General features: G+C 38.3%; 1 protein-coding gene across 1 annotated transcript; it reads left to right on the top strand.

Annotated features, from left to right (window-relative positions):
• The first annotated feature begins 2,517 nt into the window (after nt 1-2,517).
• Nucleotides 2,518-12,364, top strand: LOC128602233 (interferon-induced protein 44-like). Its single transcript, XM_053615906.1, has 8 exons — nt 2,518-2,842; nt 8,950-9,037; nt 9,472-9,505; nt 9,743-9,941; nt 10,283-10,432; nt 10,634-10,805; nt 11,399-11,499; nt 12,041-12,364. The coding sequence occupies exons 2-8, from the start codon at nt 8,983-8,985 to the stop codon at nt 12,221-12,223; spliced, it is 894 nt and encodes a 297-aa protein (XP_053471881.1). The 5' UTR covers nt 2,518-2,842; nt 8,950-8,982; the 3' UTR covers nt 12,224-12,364.
• The last annotated feature ends 6,831 nt before the right edge of the window (nt 12,365-19,195 follow it).

Below are 19,195 nucleotides of genomic sequence, written 5' to 3' on the forward strand. Positions count from 1 at the left end.
GTCTACAGTGTCTGTAGTGTATGAATGGGTGTGTGAATGTGTATATGATTGTGCCCTGCGATGGACTGGCACCCTGTCCGGGGTGTACCCCGCCTTGTGCCTGATGCTCCCTGGGATATGCTCCAGGTTCCCCTGCGACCCTGAAAAGGAGTAAGCGGTAGAAGATGGATGGATGGACATCTGCTATGAGATGTTCCACTGGCAACAATCCAGTACCTACAATTTAATGTTAATATTATTTACACCACAGTGGTACTGAATGGTCGATTGGTCAGACGGTATTAACGAATCTTTTATAACAGGAACTCTGACAGTAGTTCCAGACACAAGATAAACCACAGGTTTATATTAATGAGAGTCATTCTAATTCTTCACTATTTCTATAGTAACAACTTACAGAGTAGCAAAATAAGAAGAGAGAGACTTTTTTGTTGGCGTTTGTGTTACAATGAATTCATATATTTTGGGGCCTTGGGACCAGTTTTCTTTATCATGTTGCTGTAGACAGCGTGGAAATAGACAGGGTTTTGTTAAATCCGATGTCCTGACATTTCATCCCCCCAGTCAGACAGTCCTCCCAGCGCTACTAGCCAAGAACTGATCACAGAAAAAAAGTGAAATAATCATAGAAAGCCCTCACTGGCCTTCAGCATCAGTCATTATATGTTTGTATTTTTCTAGATGGAGACGTGCAGGAATCTGCTGGGTATTCCAGTGAACCACATCTTCCCTGTTAAAAACTACCATGAGGAGATGGACACAGACGATGACATGGATGCTCTGATTCTCAAAGCACTGGATCAGATCGTGAGCGTCGCCTGTGACGCACTGAGAAAAAAAAGACATCTCTGACCTCTGGTGAAAAATTTGAGTAAGGACTCGGATCCCAAACGCCTAAGTGGCATTAGTGCAACACAGAGTGCTTTACAAAGCATTAAAAACACATTAGGATTACAGTTATTCCTAAATGGAGAAGGGTACGAAGTATGTGTGGTGGAAGGCTATGTACAACCACCTTGTAGGGGAATTATTCAAAACTTAACTAAGGAAGACTGAGTGAGCAACAGGATCCTAGTCCCCTCACCCAATGCTTTTAGTCTCTGTACAACTTGTGGTTGTATGTTGGTATCCATCGTGTTGCAACACAGTGATGCTCAAGATGAGGTGAGCTTCAGGATTTGTCCTGTAGCACGGCAGCCACCTGAAGTGTGTGTATAGATAACAAGGTCAGTATAGTTTGGTCTTTATCCCTTAGGAAGAAAACACGACACTTGCTTACCAGTGTTCAGTTGAAGATGGGAAGCATAATGTCCATCAGCACTCTTATAACTTGGATGAGGCGCTGAATGTCCAGCAGAGGGCAGAGTAATGTCTCTCCACCCAATGACCCAATGACTTAGCGATTGTGCTCACGCTCAAGACTGTAGTTTGATCCAGCGAGGCCGCAATCCCGGCTAACGGAGATCCAGTGGAGAAGACGGACAATACACAACCCTATCCGATAAGTCAGCCAACTCTTCTCACACCATAAGTAATGGCATCCGTTACGTTTTGAGTTCGTTTGAGCAAACAAAACAAAACTTTATGTGAAACATAAAGAAAACACGGAAGTATTCGACTCCACCGGATAATAACTCTGTAAGCGCTAACAGGCCTATTTCCCCGCTCCACACACACAAACACGAAGGAAAACCCGTTTCATCGCCTTCTAGAACAGACTCGTTAAAGACAAACGGATTTTTAGAAACAACGTAATGTGTCTCTGGAACACGTCACGGGTCTAAACTGAACTTTTTTACCGCTGTAATATTCCCGAAGTTCACTCATCAGCTCAACTCCCGCCGCTGCTCTAATTCCCTCTCACCCCGCCTCTCCTCGCACAAAATGGCGGTGTACACGTCATCGCAATATCAAAATAAAAGTCTTTACCGAATAGACTTTGTAGGCTCCCCTACATATGCATCGCTAAAATAAGAGTAATATAATATTCTCTCTTTATGGAATATATTCGATTATGTTATGTTACTTTAGTTACAGTTAGAATAAGACAAAGATTTCACTCCCTTTCAGAGTTAATACATCATAAATGTAAGACTCTGACCAGGATGTCTCACATGTCAGTCTCAGTCTTCAGTCCAGCAGATCAGCTGTTTAAATCAGATTTCAAAATCAGCAGAATTATCATGTTAGCCAAGTTCTTTGGTCTGTGGTTTTAAATGGTGCCTTGCTTTTCGTGCTGTCGCCATTAATTACAGATTTAAGTGCATTATAATAACCTTTTGCAGCACAAAACAGAACATCTAAAAATATGTAATATTGTATTAGAACTGTCTGAATGAAACAACAGATTGTTTACTTTTGAGGCCGTTGTCATTATTTGCATGATTATTAATTTCTGTATTATATAAATAAACTGTACCTGAGGTGTTAAAACGCTACATTAATATAAGACATTAATATAAGACCACTACTACAAAACTGCACAACAGCAGCTGATGTAAACACACAGGGCGTGCACCCGGAAATCACCGGACTTCCTGTAAAGAGTAAGCTCATGTTTAAGGGTGTAAAAAATAACGGTGAAAAACAAATGATGTGAACAACTTTCAGTTTCAGTTTACAGTAAATCATGCTCTTTCAAGAAAGTGGTGTGTCTGTGTGTGTGTGTGTGTGTGTGTGTCTGTCTGTGTGTGTGTCTGTGTGTGTGTGTGTGTGTGTGTGTGTGTATGTGTATGTATGTGTGTGTCTGGACAGAAAGTGAAAGTAGAATAGGGTTCAAAAACTGAAGGTATAAAAGTGGGGACTGGGGAAGCTGCTCTAATAGTCGACCCAGTCAGAAGCTGTGAGTACATCTTTACAAATCTTAATTAACAAGCAAAATTAAACTCTGTAGCATTGAATTTGGAGTTATTTGTAGTAATTTGTATGACTACACACACACACACACATTATTTATATATATATATATATATATATATATATATATATATATATATATATATATATATATATATATATATATATATAAGAGAGAAATAGTTGGTATATATTGTAACCTTAGTTTTGACAGGTATAGGTCAAAGGTCAAAAAGATACACATTCTAACTCTCTATATCTAGATCAAAGGTCATGATCATAAAAATATTTATAGTTATGTTAAATCTGGATCACATCCATTCGTTACCATACATGGTGCGGCCATATGTTTTCCACCCACACACGTTGCACACATGTTCTTTCTTTTCACATAGAATATGAAACTCTCTGAGGTAGGTCATAAAAATATATATAGTTATGTTAAATCTGGATCACATCCATTCGTTACCATACATGGTACGGCCATGTGTTTTCCACCCCACACACGTTGCACACATGTTCTTTCTAACACTCTGTGGTAGGTCATAAAAATATATATAGTTATGTTAAATCTGGTTCACATCCATTCGTTACCATACATGGTGCGGCCATGTGTTTTCCACCCACACAAGTTTCACACATGTTCTTTCTTTTCACATAGAATATGAAACTCTCTGAGGTAGGTCATAAAAATATATATAGTTATGTTAAATCTGGATCACATCCATTCGTTACCATACCTGGTACGACCATATGTTTTCCACCCACACAAGTTGCACACACATGTTCTTTCTAACACTCTGTGGTAGGTCATAAAAATATGTATAGTTATGTTAAATCGGGTTCCCATCCATTCGTGACACAAACGTTACCATACCTGGTACGGCCATATGTTTTCCACCCACACAAGTTGCACACACGTTGCACACGTAAATCGGGTTCCCATCTATTCCTGACACAAACGTTACTAGTTATGTTAAATCGGGATCCCATCCATTCCTGACACAAATGTTACTATACATGGTACGGCCATGTGTATTACACATCCAAACAAAAATATGACACACACAAACGCACTTTATTTTCACATTATTTAAAAGGAATTTAAGTGTTTTGTACTAAATTACCATAATTATGAACACAAGTTGTTAAGTTGACAATCATTTTTAAAATTACGTTTCTCCATTTAGATTGTCTGCAGTAGAATGCAGTCTTTTAAACCAGGAAAAATGACTGCCTTTAAGTTTTATAACAATAGTAAGTAAAATCCAGCGTGATTTACATTACAAATGTTATACGTAACATCTCTGCAGGATTTATAGACGTTAAAGCACTGAATGAAATGAGCAATATAGACAAAAAATAAACACTCTGTGTCTACTACTTTTATCTCTCTCATAGAACTATCCACAGTCCAAAGGCTGTGGAGCTAGAAGGCTACGTGTGCGAATGACAAAAGATTTTAAAAAATAAAATAAAAAATGTATCAATACATGAAATTAGATTACACAATGTAGTTGAGGTTTACATGAATAAGCAGAAATGTAATCATGCTTATCTTTCCTATAGCACAAATGAAAAGCCCTCTCTAGATGAACAGATTTGTCAAATGAAACTTTTTCCTTCTTATCCACTGCTACGGTAAACTAAAGTGTAGATATTCAAATTACACTGCTAAATATGACTAGCATTAGCTACGTGTACTAGTGCAAAATAGTCCATCAAATGTATTAGCAGGTGTAGCCTATACACGAGTCCACTATTGGTCATATCACTATTGAGAACATGTCCCCAAATTCATTGCTTTAGTAGAATTTAATGGTAAGTGAAATGATAATCACATTGTAATGTCCTTAGTATTTGTTCAGTCTACAGGTCCTCTAACACTCTGTTAAATGAGTAAATGTAAATGTACTACAACGTAAATTTAGTTGTAAATCAATTAATTCATAAATTACACCCAATGTTAAGTAGATGTAATTATCAACATTATTATGTCAACACAACTCATCAAAATAATGTGTACGACTTTAAATATTTAATTAATTCAATAAATTAGAATTTTTATCTTGCAACCACACATTAAATTTAGATTGTGGGGTTTGTTTTGTATAGCTCCGCTGTTAGAAAATACATGATGGTTGAATGTGAAAATAAATGAGCAGAATGTAAGCTTGTGAAATAAATTAAACTTTATTGATTGCACTTTTGAGAAAATGGCATGACTTTGAATAAAAATGTACTGAAATAAATACTCTAAAACATTGATATACCCGAAGAAATGTAAAAAAGAAAAAAAGAAAAAAAAAACTTTTTACATACCTTCTAAATAGGTCCCTTTAGGAGGTAAACGTTTTAAAAACGGTGTTTTATAAGAAACGCGCGTATTACATGCCTTCTAAACCTAACCCTTTAGGATGTAAAATGTTTAAAGTGCTGCTTAAAAGAATCGAGAGTTTTGTTTAAACTAGAAGACACATTTTCCGGGCAATGTCTTGTAGGCCTATACACGGTGTCCTACACATCTGAAGTGTGTGTGTATGTGGGTGTGTGGGTGTGCGTGCGTGTGTGTGGGTGTGTTAGAGAGAGAGAGAGAGAGAGAGAGTGAGTCATGTGTTTCCTGGGTGTTTGCTGACCAGAATGCTTACAGTGTGTTTATGTTAATGAATTAAGGGACGAGTCGTGTGTTTCAGGGTTTAACGATCCCTACCAATGTGTACATTTGTGGTTTAAGTGAATCTTTGTTTCTGAAATTACTTCTTTGGTAATTATTAGTTTGTGTAACTAATCCATCAGAAAATACTAGACCTGGTGACTGAATGTGGTAGATGTATTAGAATTTTGGACATGTTATGCATGTGTAGCTCCCTATGTGTATGATCTATGTGTAATCCTTCTGTCAAGAAATGAACAGACTGAGGTTTGTGAAATAATTGAACTATTTATTGGCTACGTTGTTGAGAAAAACACTGTGATGTGTAAAACATTTCTACAGTCCTTCAAGGCTGTATGATGTCGTTGTTCTCTTTTACTGAAAGAAAGGTCAAAACCATCGGTGTTATTCGTTGTGGAGACTGAAGTGACAATATGTCTGAAGAAAATGAAAATATGTATTACATATCCTACCTTCTAACCAGGTTAATTTAAGGGTGAAAAAACCTTTTTTAAAGACGGTGTTTTAAAAGAGTCGTGCATTTTGTTTAAACTATAAACAAGATTTCAGAAAATGGTTCGCCAACGAGGATACTTACACAGAACTATCGCTAAATACATAAGCTTTTGTCTATGCTTTGACATCCCATGTCCCAGCAGTACATTTATGACCTCTGGTGACCATGTGGGTGTGTGGGAGTGAGTGTGGGAGAGAGAGAGACACACAGGTGTTCTTTTGGGGGTTTTGCTGACCAGAATTCTTACAAATGTGTTTGTTAACGAATTAAAGGGAGTCGTGTGTCTCAGTGTTAAAATAATGGTTAAGACGTCGTAGTTAAAACACAGAAGAAACTCTGCAACTATCTGTTACAATGTCTGCTCCGAGAAATCCTAATACCCTTAGAAGATTGCTGTGTATTCACCAACAAGAGGACCTGTTGAAATGAGAGAGGACCTGACTTTTGCTCCAAAAAAAAAACAAAAAACAAAAAACCAAGAGGTTAGTTTGACAATTTATTAATGAAGGTAATGTAAAGACGTTGTTGTTTAACCCTGAGCAGGGCGTCAACAGCTCCAAAGATCGTGTCTTAAGTCCGAGGGTTTAGTTAGGAGGTAGAAAAACATTTAAAGATGGTGTTTTAAAAGAAACAAGTGTTTCATCCTTAATGGTAAAAAAGAAAAGTGTTTGTACTCCAATATGAAATAAAACGGTGGAGACACACTGAGTACACTTCTGTTCCACAGTCTATAAGGATCCCCAAACTTCATGTAGTGTGGAAAAATATATACACCCTCCGTGACTACGTTACTTAAGGTTTAAACATTTTTATTTTGTGATGGCAGCAAGACAAAACAGTTGTGCATTTGGTATCTGGTGATTTTAGAATTAGGCCCCAAATGTCAAATATGTTTTGTGTATGGCTTCGTCAGGCAAAGATCACGATGGTACGGAAAGAGTATACAAGAGTAATTGGGGTGATCTAATGCTTAGGACTTGTACAGTACTTCAGCTCGGGAACGTCCCACCATGGCGTTCAGAGAGTCATTATCTAAGGTACACGTATATATATATATAGATCAGATCACCAGTCTGTCTTTACACACTCCTGATCTGGGGGTTCGGGGGAGGGGGGGATTACAGTTCAGGCATATTTCCAACAGAACAGAATATTAGACATTTAGTGTAAACTAGTGGGAAAAAAATAATAAAATCTCTGAAACATTTCAGTGAAAATAGTGGTCCATATTTAATGCATTATATAAGAAATGATAGTACAGTCTTTGTTGATCAGTTACCAACTCATACTTTATAATAATTTGTTTAGGAGCATCTGAATCTGGCAAATAACTTTTATTGCATTTAGGCATACAATAAAAGTTAATAAAAAATTAGGAAGAAATGACTTGTGCACTACTGCTGCGGATATTAAGTCAAACCATTTTGTTCAAACTTCAGCATGACCCATAGAGAAGCAGAAACTTATGGCACCTTATGAATACCATGTGAAGGATTACGTTGACTCGTCCCTTACAGTTACAAAGACATGTCCTTGTGCAGGATCACCTTCGCACCAGCATCGATCCCCTCTTATCCCATTTCAACGTATAAGAAAAGGCAAAAAGTAATATAAGATGTATAAGAATATATTTATAAAATATAACACATTATGAGGAAGAAACATAAAATATTATTTAACAAGGTCTGCCGTTCAGCCCTCTTAACTGTAAGAGCATCATCAGTATTGTACAGCAGTTGGGGAACAGTAGTTAGCTTTCAGATGTCAGATATAAAACAACTTTTTGAGTCACAGTGCCAAACTACTGGTATTATATTCTGATCCTTCTTTTTCAGCATGAAGGACCGGCATTTATTTAATAGACAGATGGTACAGCCATATACTTGGTCAGAGGATTTAGGAATTTCTTTGAGAAAGGTTCATTGTTTTTGTTCTTTTATCATAGCTTCAGTTTGTATACTTACTTTGGTTAGTGACTTAAACTGTTTTATTAGGTACTGACAGATTTCATTAACAGGGAACGATGATAGGTGAAGATTAAGTTGGTATGCGTGTACAAAATAAAACTGTCTATATGTATATTTGTCTGCTATGTATCTGTTTAAACACTGCTGTAATAGCGATATAAAGAGAGAGAGATACCCATTTACTAATTCATAGAACCTCTTTCCAACTTTTCAAGTTCGTTATACATTTTTCTTTTCAAGCATCGTGTTCAGACATTGCAAATCATCAGTCTGAAGGTTAAGGGTTACTTAGATTTTTGCTTCTTCAGCATCAAAAAAAAGTCTAAACATTAATCTTATTATTAAACTCAGAAACACTATAACTGTCTGGTTGTGATCATAATAAAAGGCAACGTGAAAGGTGACTTAATTCCCAATGAGATTTCTCTATGTTCTATATGACCTTTCTACAGTATATGCCATTAAGTCCTAGTTTCCAGCCATCATTACAGCACGGGAGAGGAAATCTCGTTCATCAGACGTGCGATGTACGTCTAGACAATCTGATAACAAACTACACACACAACATTTATGTTGAGAAAATTCAGATTGATCTTTGTTCCCAAATAACATTGGATCAGATCCATAGTTTACAGCATCTGTCCCACACATATTTAATCTGTATTACGAGTACTGAACAAGTTAGAGGAGGAGAAAATGTAGATTTACTGTTCATTGGAACTTTATTGTTTATTTAGATCTAGACCTATTGTTTATTTAGATTTAGATTATTTAGATAGCATTCACACACACTCGCACTAAGCTGAAATAAAAACACCCTTAATAACTGCACCCTGTCTCTTGTGGGTCTGTGCTCTGCCCTTCCCCCGAGCTAACTCCCTTGTATGTATGTATGTATGTATGTATGTATGTATGTCTTTCTTTTCTTACATTGCAAAATCTACTTTTCTCATCAGCATTGTTCATCTGGATGCATTGAACTGAATAAAATGGGAGGGTCTGAGTCTACACCTCAACGACCTCAAACACCTCCACCGCCTCCAGGTGAGTCTTAGTCTTATAATATTTATCGGATGATGATCAATATGTTAACCTTAATATTACATACTGATACTATTTATTATTTACTTTCAATTTAGCCTAGTTATTACGTGATGTGACTCGACTAAAATCATGGAGCACAGCATAAAATGAACATTATTTGGAACAGGTTTAACACTGATGCGTTTCTCCTGCTTTCTAGATAGATTAGAATTTCTGGGATGAAAAACTATCCATTTATAACAACAACAAATGTAAAAACAGGAGTGAACTTGTTGCAGTGTCTCTGTTGTAAAAATCCTTGTATAAAGACAAAAGTGTATGTGTCTAGCAATCAGGTCCATGTTCATTGACTTAGAAACTTACAGGTTATCTATATTTCACAAATAAATGCAAAACTGTAACCAGGGTAACATTATTTTTTGTTTGTTTTTAAGAATTTGATAAGCCATGGAGGATAATGCCTTGGGGGTGAGTTGTATTAACTTCCATAAAGAAATGTTCATATTTCAGGCTCAAATCCTGTTAGATTTTGACAAAACTGTCCATTTCTGCTCACTTATTGTATCAGTGTGACATATTCTGATTTTCTTTTATTATTGACGATTATTGACTTCTTCTTAATTAAAGTTCTTCTTCAGTCACTAACTGCCAGGAAATTAAGTGTCAGGATGGTACGATCCTTCTGTGACGTTTTGTTTTTGATAGGAACAAAGACAGTTTAGGAGAGAAACTGAGGAACTTTAAGCTCTGCAGTTCTGATGTTAAGTTTGTCAGGCTTCTTATTGTTGGTGAAGATGGAGCAGGAAAGTCCAGCTTTATAAATTCAGTCAATAATGTTTTCCAAGAGCGAATCACCTGTGGGGCTCTTGTTGATGCAACATCTGGAACCAGTTTCACAAAAAATGTAAGTACAACTTCAACATATTCACTGGTTTGATTTCTTAATGCAGACAGATAAACCAGTTTGATTTAAACTAAGGTCATTTTCACACTTCCACACAAAAGTTTTCAAGCTCAGGACTGGTTCAAAGATACAATAAAAAAGTCGGTCTATGGCTCACTTCAGCCGAACATTGGAGTGGTCTAATGACATGCCCTTAAAAAATTTTTTAAAACACCCTAAAAGCCTTAGTGTGTGGACCTCAGCTCTTAACGAGGCACAGCACTGTACAGTTCAACATTGTGTTTAATATGGAATTTGATCCTGAGTCAGAATCATATACAATCTGTGTCTTTTTCTTACAGTACAAAACCTATTATATCAAGGGGAAGGACGGCTCCCGTTTACCTTTTGTGTTCAGTGACGTCATGGGACTTGAACCTGCCGATGGACAAGGCGCACATGTAAAGGACATCATCACAGCCTTAAAGGGGTTTCTTGAGGAAGGATATAAAGTGAGGGGAACATTTTACTCTCACAATATGACACGAAACAGTTATTTTTAGCATTGTTACGGTATATAATGTTAATATATATGATGTTAGAATACTGTTCATGTAGTCAGTCTTTATAGTACAGCTGGAGTTCTGTAGTAACCTACACTGATTTTTGCACAGTAAAACATCTGTAATATTTATTCTTTCACCAATTTGCAGTTTAATCCTGCTAATCACGTGTCTGAGAAGGACTCCAACTACAAAACAAATCCCAAAGTTTCTGATCAAACCTTCTGCCTGGTCAACGTTCTATCTGCAAGCACAGTGTCACTCATGGACCAAAAGCTTATTCAAAAGATGAAAGAGATCCGTAAGGTGGCTTCAGAGTATAGTAAGTCCTGTTATTATAGTTTAGAATCATCTCAAAATGTTTTTTATATATTGGCACAATTATTCCCCAAAAACATACCATTGTGTTTGATTTGGTCCGAAGGTGTTGATTGTTTTTCTATAACAGCAGCCCTGACTGTAGTTCTGACTGCAAGCAAATCACAAGTTTAGATTAATCCGTTCGTTCTAATAGTTTCTATAGTAACAACTCACACAGGGACTTTTATTTGTTCTATGGAAGGAGTCTCCAGTTTCAACACTTTGTAACAGTCAGAGGTAAAGCTGCAACAGAGTTTTCTGATCTTCAGGACAGAGGAGATTATGATTAGTGGTTTCTCAGGAACACGGCAAGCTGTGATTTTTATCTTATTAACATCAGGGGAGAAAATAAAGAGAGAGGCTCGTAAGAGAAACTGTTAATTAATTAATTAAAGTTAAAACTTTAATTAATAAAAATTGCAATCAGTGATAAATGACTGTAATAAGAATTAAACACTGCAGGACGTGCTGTTATAGGAAAATCATCTTCATATCATATTAGAATTCCTGTTTTAGTCTTATTGTAGATAATAAACTGTTCATCCTATTGTACAGATTTGCCTCAAGTTATCATCATGACAAAAGTGGATGAAACCTGTCCACTGGTTAAACGTAACCTAAAAAAGGTCTACACCAGCAAGAAGATCAAAGAAAAGGTAATTGTGTAATTAAATGGTGTATATTAGGATTGTAACTGATTACAATATTGGGATTGAACAGATATGTTCTCAATGAATGTAAATACTGATATGAATAGAAGGCACTTCTGTTTATTTGGCTCTTTTTTTAATCAAATAGAGCTCAATATCACCATATTAGAATATTCACTTTCACACAGCACAAAGTAAAAGTAAATCTTCCTGGAAGTCATAAAGGCATTAAAATGAAATGGATCCCAGATTGATCTCACAGCAGCACTGTTTCTCCGCTTCGCAGTAGGTTCTGATAACGAGTCTAGTGAACTTCTGGAAAGTAACAAACCCCAAAAACTGAAGTAAATCTAATTATTAAATATTATTAGATGTTGCTGTCAACTATAAACAGCAAAAAGCTTGTCAGTGCATCTGGTTAAGGAGTTAAATAAAGTTCCGTTCTGCAACTTGTGATTTGTTATAATTGTGGTAGATTTGATCATTTAACAGTTAAATGAATTGTTAGATTCATTGTTGTTGTTTTTTTTTAAATAAATATTTTCAGATGCAGGAGTGTAGTAATCTGCTGGGTATTCCACTGAGCAACATCTTCCCTGTGAAGAACTACCACGAGGAGGTGGATACGAACGATGACACGGATGTTCTGATCCTCAAGGCGCTCGATCAGATCGTGAATCTCACCAACGATGCTCTGGAAAACCAAAACCCTAGTGAGAAATCTGAGTGAAGGCTTTTTTGTTGTTGTTGTTCTTTTCCACCCCTACACCAGTGCAGAGTATTTATGACAGTGAAAAAGCATGAAATTGTGTCTAAAGTACATTATTAAAGTAAAGCTAATTTCGTCTACTGTAATCATAACTGGTTTGTGTTTCTGTCGCTGTCACGTTCCTACTGCACTCTGGACTTTTTATATTCCATTAAATTAATAATTATAATGACGTTTGGTCCTACTTCTTTTTTAAGATTTATACCATTACACTAAACATGTTTTGACAGATACAAATCACACAAACACGAGCAATGTACAATACTGTTTCATAGTTCATACATAAATATGCAGGACTAAAACATCCAAAGAACGAATCCTCTTTCATTAACTACCAAGGAACACTGACTAAGTACTCTCTCAGTAATTAGGGCTAGGCCTCAGGAAATAAACTTAAGGAAGAACACCTCCAAAGAGGGGGAAACAAAGGGTTACGCCACACTGGACTTGAACCTGAGGCTGGAGGATGGAGAGACCAACATGCAGCACAGTGAACTACCAACCCTGCACAAACAGACCTTGGAGTGGGCCTAGCCAAACGCTCAAGAGGAGTAAACTGAAAAATAAAGTCAGAGAGGACCGACTTACAAAGGAAATAAGTAAACAAGTTTTTTTTTTAAAGCAAGGAACTGGAGAAAACCAGAGGAACCCCAAGAGACAAGGTCCAAGAGGTTTGATCTGACACAGCGAGAAAGCTGCAGAGAGACGGGAAACATGAGAGATAAACTTGAGAGTGTTTACAAAATTACCGGCTTATCCTCAATACAGCACTCAACAAGGAGAACTTCCTAGTTCTTCTTAGTTGTCCATCGTGGCGACGAAGGCCATTTTGTCATCAGAGATGAAGCATGCGTAGATGGCTGGTCAGGCCAATCTTTGCACGTAAAGTCCTAAGGCAGGTGGGACAGGGGATGGGGTGGACGTCTCCGGGAAGGTTGCTGGCATGGGTTTTTCTGGTTTGCCTCTTTCGTTCGGCTGCAGCTTTCCAATTTATCTCACACAGCAAAGAGCCCTTGTGGATGGAGGAGCGCCAGGTGTCACGATCCAATGCAGTCTGTTCCCAGGAGGCAGGATTGATGTTAAATGCTTTCATTGAGGCATCGAGGGTATCTTTGAAGCGTTTCTTTTAGCCTTCTTGGCAACGCTGACCTTGCTGGAGCTTGCCACAGAGGAGTCTCTTTGGTAGACGTTGGTCTGTCATGCGTATCACACGTCCTGCCCAGCGTAGCTGGGTCGTCATCAAGATGGTGAAGATGCTTAGGAGGCCTGCTTGATTGAGAACCACAGTGTCTGGGACTTTGTTCTGCCACTTGATGCCAAGGATTTTCCTGAGACTGGTGGTGTGAAAATGGTTCAGTTTCCTGGCATGACGTTGGTACCCTGTCCACGTTTCGCATGCATACAGCAGTGTGGGGAGCACAACTGCCCTGTACACTTTCAGCTCGGTCTGGATGGTGATGCCTCTTCGGTTCCAAACCTTGGCATACAATCTCCCGAAAGCTGAGCTGGCTCTCGCAATGCGGACGTTAACTTCGTCATCTATTGTGGCATTTTGTGACAATGTGCTGCCGAGGTAGGTGAACTTGGTCACTGTTTTCAGTCTCTGACCATTGACAGTGATGTTGGACTCTGTATAGGGCTTCCCTGGGCTGGCTGATGCATGACCTCAGTCTTCTTGGTGTTGATGGTGAGAAGGAAGTTTGTGCAGACACTAGAAAACCTGTTAACGCTGCGTTGCATGTCCGTTTCTGTGCTATTGTTAAGGGCACGGTCATCAGCAAAGAGGAAGTCCCTGATTATGTCTGTCGAAACCTTGGTTTTCGCTTGGAGCAACCTGAGGTTGAACAGATTACCATCTGTGCGGTACTTGATGCCTATCCCAGCATCACCGTCTCCAAAGGCGTCAGTCAGTATTGCGGAGAACATGAGGCTGAACAGGGTCGGCCCCAGGACACAACCCTGCTTGACACCGTTTAGCATGTAAGAGGCCCTTCAAGCCTTTCAGTACAGTCACAGGTGGAGCTGGTTGCTACTCATCACTGAGGGGACAAACAAAAATTGGTTGTTTTTTTTACATGTCACCAGCACAAATTCTACAAATATACTTTTATTTAATAAAACAATGTATTTACAATTGAAACATCTGCTATGAGATGTTCCATTGGCAACAATCCAGTATCTACAATTTAATGTTAATATTATTTACCCCACAGTGGTACTGAATGCTCGATTGTTTAGAAGGTATTAATGAATCTTTTATAACAGGAACTCTGACAGTAGTTCCAGACACAAGATAAAACACAGGTTTATATTAATGAGAGTCATTCTAATTCTTCACTATTTCTATAGTAGCAACTTACAGAGTAACAAAATAAGAAGAGTTTTTTGTGTTACAATGAATTCAGATATATTTTGGGGCCTTGGGACCAGTTTTCTTTATCATGTTGCTGAAGATAGCATGGAAATAGACAGGGTTTTGTTAGATCCGATGTCCTGACATTTCATCCCCCCAGTCAGATAGTCCTCCCAGGGCTACTAGCCAAGAACTGATCACAGAAAAAAAGTGAAATAATCATAGAAAGCCCTCACTGGCCTTCAGCATCAGTCATTATACGTTTGTATTTTTGTAGATGGAGACGTGCAGGAACCTGCTGGGTATTCCAGTGAACCACATCTTCCCTGTTAAAAACTACCATGAGGAGATGGACACAGACGATGACATGGATGCTCTGATTCTCAAAGCACTGGATCAGATCGTGAGCGTCGCCTGTGACGCACTGAGAAAAAAAAGACATCTCTGACCTCTGGTGAAAAATCTGAGTAAGGACTCGGATCCCAAACGCCTAAGTGGCATTAGTGCAACACAGAGTGCTTTACAAAGCATTAAAAACACATTAGGATTACAGTTATTCCTAAATGGAGAAGGGTACTAAGTATGTGTGGTGGAAGGCTATGTACAACCACCTTGTAGGGGAATTATTCAAAACTTAACTAAGGAAGACTGAGTGAGCAACAGGATCCTAGTCCCCTCACCCAATGCTTTTAGTCTCTGTACAACTTGTGGTTGTATGTTGGTATCCATCGTGTTGCAACACAGTGATGCTCAAGATGAGGTGAGCTTCAGGATTTGTTCTGTAGCACGGCAGCCACCTGAAGTGTGTGTATAGATAACAAGGTCAATATAGTTTGGTCTTTATCCCTTAGGAAGAAAACACGACACTTGCTTACCAGTGTTCAGTTGAAGATGGGAAGCATAATGTACAACACCACTTACAGTATCCCACAAAAGTGAGTACACCCCTCACATTTTTGTAAATATTTGATTGTATCTTTTAATGTGACAACACTGAAGAAATGACACTTTACTACAGTGTAAAGTAGTGAGTGTACAGCTTGTGTAACAGTGTAAATTTGCTGTCCCCTCAAAATAACTGAACACACAGCCATTAGTGTCTAAACCACTGGCAACAAAAGTGAGTAAACCCCTAAGTGAAAATGTACAAATTGGGCCCAATTATCCATTTTCATATAATAATAATAATAATAATAATAATAATAATAATAATAACAACAACAACAACAACAACAACAGAAGGCGGCATCAGCAGTCAAATGCAAGTTTAAAAACGTGTGTCTTAAGTTGAGCTTTAAAAATGCCAAAGGTCTGAGCTTCCCTGGGTTCAGGGAAGTTCCAAAGTTAAGGAGCATAAACAGAAAAAGCCCTGTCACCCATAGATTTTAAGCGTGTTTGTGGAATAGTTAACAAATTACACTCTGAGGAGCGTAGTCTGGGATTTGGCGTGTAAGGTGTTACAACCCGCTATCTTGGGACGGGAAGTTTTTGTGTGCTGTGACATTTTGTGTGCAGGTTCAAACTCCCTCCCAGACTTTCCAGCTTGCCCTAGCCTGCCTTGCTCCCGCCTCCCAGGATGACCTCACTGATTGGCGGCCATTTTTAAAGAGGAAGACGGAGTGAGAATGTGTAGGATGTTGGAGGTGGTTTCATGTGTTTGGAGATTGTGGTTGATTGTATGCTATTTTCTGACTGCTGTTTTGGTGTTTGACTTCGACTTTGGTTGTCCCTAAATCGGTTATTGTGCATTCTCTTCACTTTTATATATATGTTCACTTGGTTCACTGGCAGTAGGGGTGTGGCTGCCATTTCTTTTGGGAGAGGGTTCCTTTTGTCTCTGTTTCTTTGCTTAGGTAGTTAGGGAAGTATTCTTGTATTTTTCTTTCCTTTTAGGTAAGCTAACTACCTAACAATAGAATCCTTTTGTGTATTATTTTGGCCTTGGCCCAGCTCGAAGATATGCCTGGTTTGGTTAATTTGTACAATTATATGTATATATTGTCTGTTACAATATACCACAACCTTTTTCCACACAACCTTGTTTGTGTTGTTATTCCTGTCTTCCCTTATTTAAAGATCAACCCAATTGAATCCCAAGCTGGTTATTCTGTGCGGCCTAACCTAGACTGGGCCGTAACAAAGGGATTAATAAACTAGGTAAGTACTGAGGAGCCAAGCCATGTAATGCCTTGTATGTCAACCTCATGATCTTAATATGGACACAGAACCTGATGGGGAACCAGTGCAAGGACTCCAGAGGACTCCAGAACAAGAGTAATATGTTCAAATTTCCTGGTTCCCATCAGGATCCTGGCAGCAGAGTTTTATACATATTGCAGTTTGTGGATTTAGAAGCACCGGCTAAAACGGCATTACAGTAATCCAGCTGAGTGACAACAAATGAGTAGCAGCTTTTCAGCTACAGAGAAGTTTAGCATTGTTTGCAATCTAGCTAAGTTTCTGAGGTGAAAAAGGATGTTTTAACAGTGCTCTGAACAAAAGAATCAAATGTAAGACTGGTATTGAAAATTACTCCAAGGTTCCTCATCTTACTTTGGGTCTCTAGAACAGAGCCACCAACAAACAGACAGTGGACCAGCTTTGAGAATTTGACGACGGGAGCCTATAAGCATAACTTCGGTTTTCCCGCTGTTCAGGCACAGAAAGTTATTATTCATCCATGATTTTATCTCAGAAATACATTCAGAAAGAAAACAAACATCAAGGTCTTCACCAGATTTTGAGTGAATGTAGATTTGGGTATCGTCAGCATAAAAGTGATAATGGAGGCCGAGCGATCACAGCAGATGCCCAAGTGGAGATAGATAGATATTGAAAAGTAAAGGGCCTAAAACTAAACCCTGAGGAACACCAGTGAGCACAGAGCTAGAGTCAGACCTGTGACCACCCATAGAAATAAACTGGGAACAGTCAGTAAAATAGGATTTAAACCAGTTTAAAACTGTCCCGGATACACCAAAAACACTTTCAAGGCGGGTAAGTAAAAGACAATGATCCACAGTATCGAAAGCAGCTCCAAGATCAAGAAGAATAAGAATGGAAGTAGCTCCAGAATCAGAGGCCATCAACAAGTCATTGGTAACTTTGACCAGCGACGTTTCAGTGCTGTGAAATTTACGAACACCTGACTGAAGGGGTTCAAAGAGGTTATTAATTGCAAGATGATTACATAGTTGAGAGGCAACAACACGCTCAAGTATTTTTGCCAAAAACGGAAGATTTGAGATGTTAAAGATTTGAAAATTGTTAAAATCATCCACAGAAACATTTTCTCTCTTTGGCACAGGTATAACAGCAGCAGTCTTTAGTACTGCTGGAGCAACCCCAGTCTCCAGTGATTCATTTATAATGCTGAGGATAGCAGGGCACCAAACATCGACGCACGATTTAAATAGGTTCAATTTGGCCCATGTAAAAGTCACTGAGATCCTTACACTTGCCCATTTATCCTGCTTCCAACATATCAACTTCAACAAGTGACTGCTCACTCACGGCCTAATATATCCCGCCCCTCAACAGGTGCCATACAAGATAATCAATGTTATTCACTTCACCTGCCCATGGATTAAACTTTATGCCTGATCTGTGTATAAAATAGCTCCGATTAGTTCATAGTGTTAATGTCTTCATTATTAATTAAAAGGAAATGGTAGAAAATCTAAAAATAATGAGCATGATGGTCTACAAACATTTCACTGGTTGTTGATGTCATTTCGTCTTTTAATTAACCCAAATATGCTGAAACAATTCAATGTGGCCCTCAGAAAGTTGCGGTTTTTCCTGTATTTCAGTTTAAACGGTCAACTTATTTGTCCCAAACGATGCAAAGGAACTCTTGAAATCTGAGTTAAGTGGATTTCAGCTTAACCATCCAGGAATCAGCCATTTCAGAATCCTGCTTCATGGACCCGTTGGGGCTGGGAGATCCTGCTTTATAAACTCCATGGAGAGCGTATTCAAAGGAAGAATTGTAGTCAAACAGAGGAAGTGACATCTGCTGGAGAGAGCTGCACAAAAACAGTAAGAGCTGATACAGTGGTGTGCACATGATATTATTCTCATTACATTTTTGTAATAATGAGAATACGACAACAAATAAATCAACCATCCAACCAAAAATATGACACACACTCACATTTTTTTATATATATAAGGCTGATGAAAATTTAGCAAATGATTAACCCACTAACCCCGTAAGGCCGAAAACCCGACTTGCCAGTCTTTGACCTATTCCGGTAAGGACGATATACCGGCTTGGTCATCTATGCCAAGTACCCGTAAGGCCGATATAGCAGCTTTACAGTGTAAACGTTATCCCCGTAAGGCCGGTGTACCGGCATTACTCTGCCTTGATTCCTTACTTATTTAATTATTATTTGTGGACCCCTAAGGTTGATGACGTCATTATGCTGAAGATTACGCTGAATAAGCGTGAATGTAGTTGATGAACTTATGGTGTAATAGTAGAAGTTAACTAAAAATGCTCGTATGGTACTTCTAAATGAGTATAAGGATTTTAGTGAGCATTTTTCGTAATTTCTCTAGTTAAGAATTGTGCT

Source organism: Ictalurus furcatus, chromosome 26 (genome assembly GCF_023375685.1).
Source record: "Ictalurus furcatus strain D&B chromosome 26, Billie_1.0, whole genome shotgun sequence".
Taxonomy (NCBI): Eukaryota; Metazoa; Chordata; class Actinopteri; order Siluriformes; family Ictaluridae; genus Ictalurus; species Ictalurus furcatus.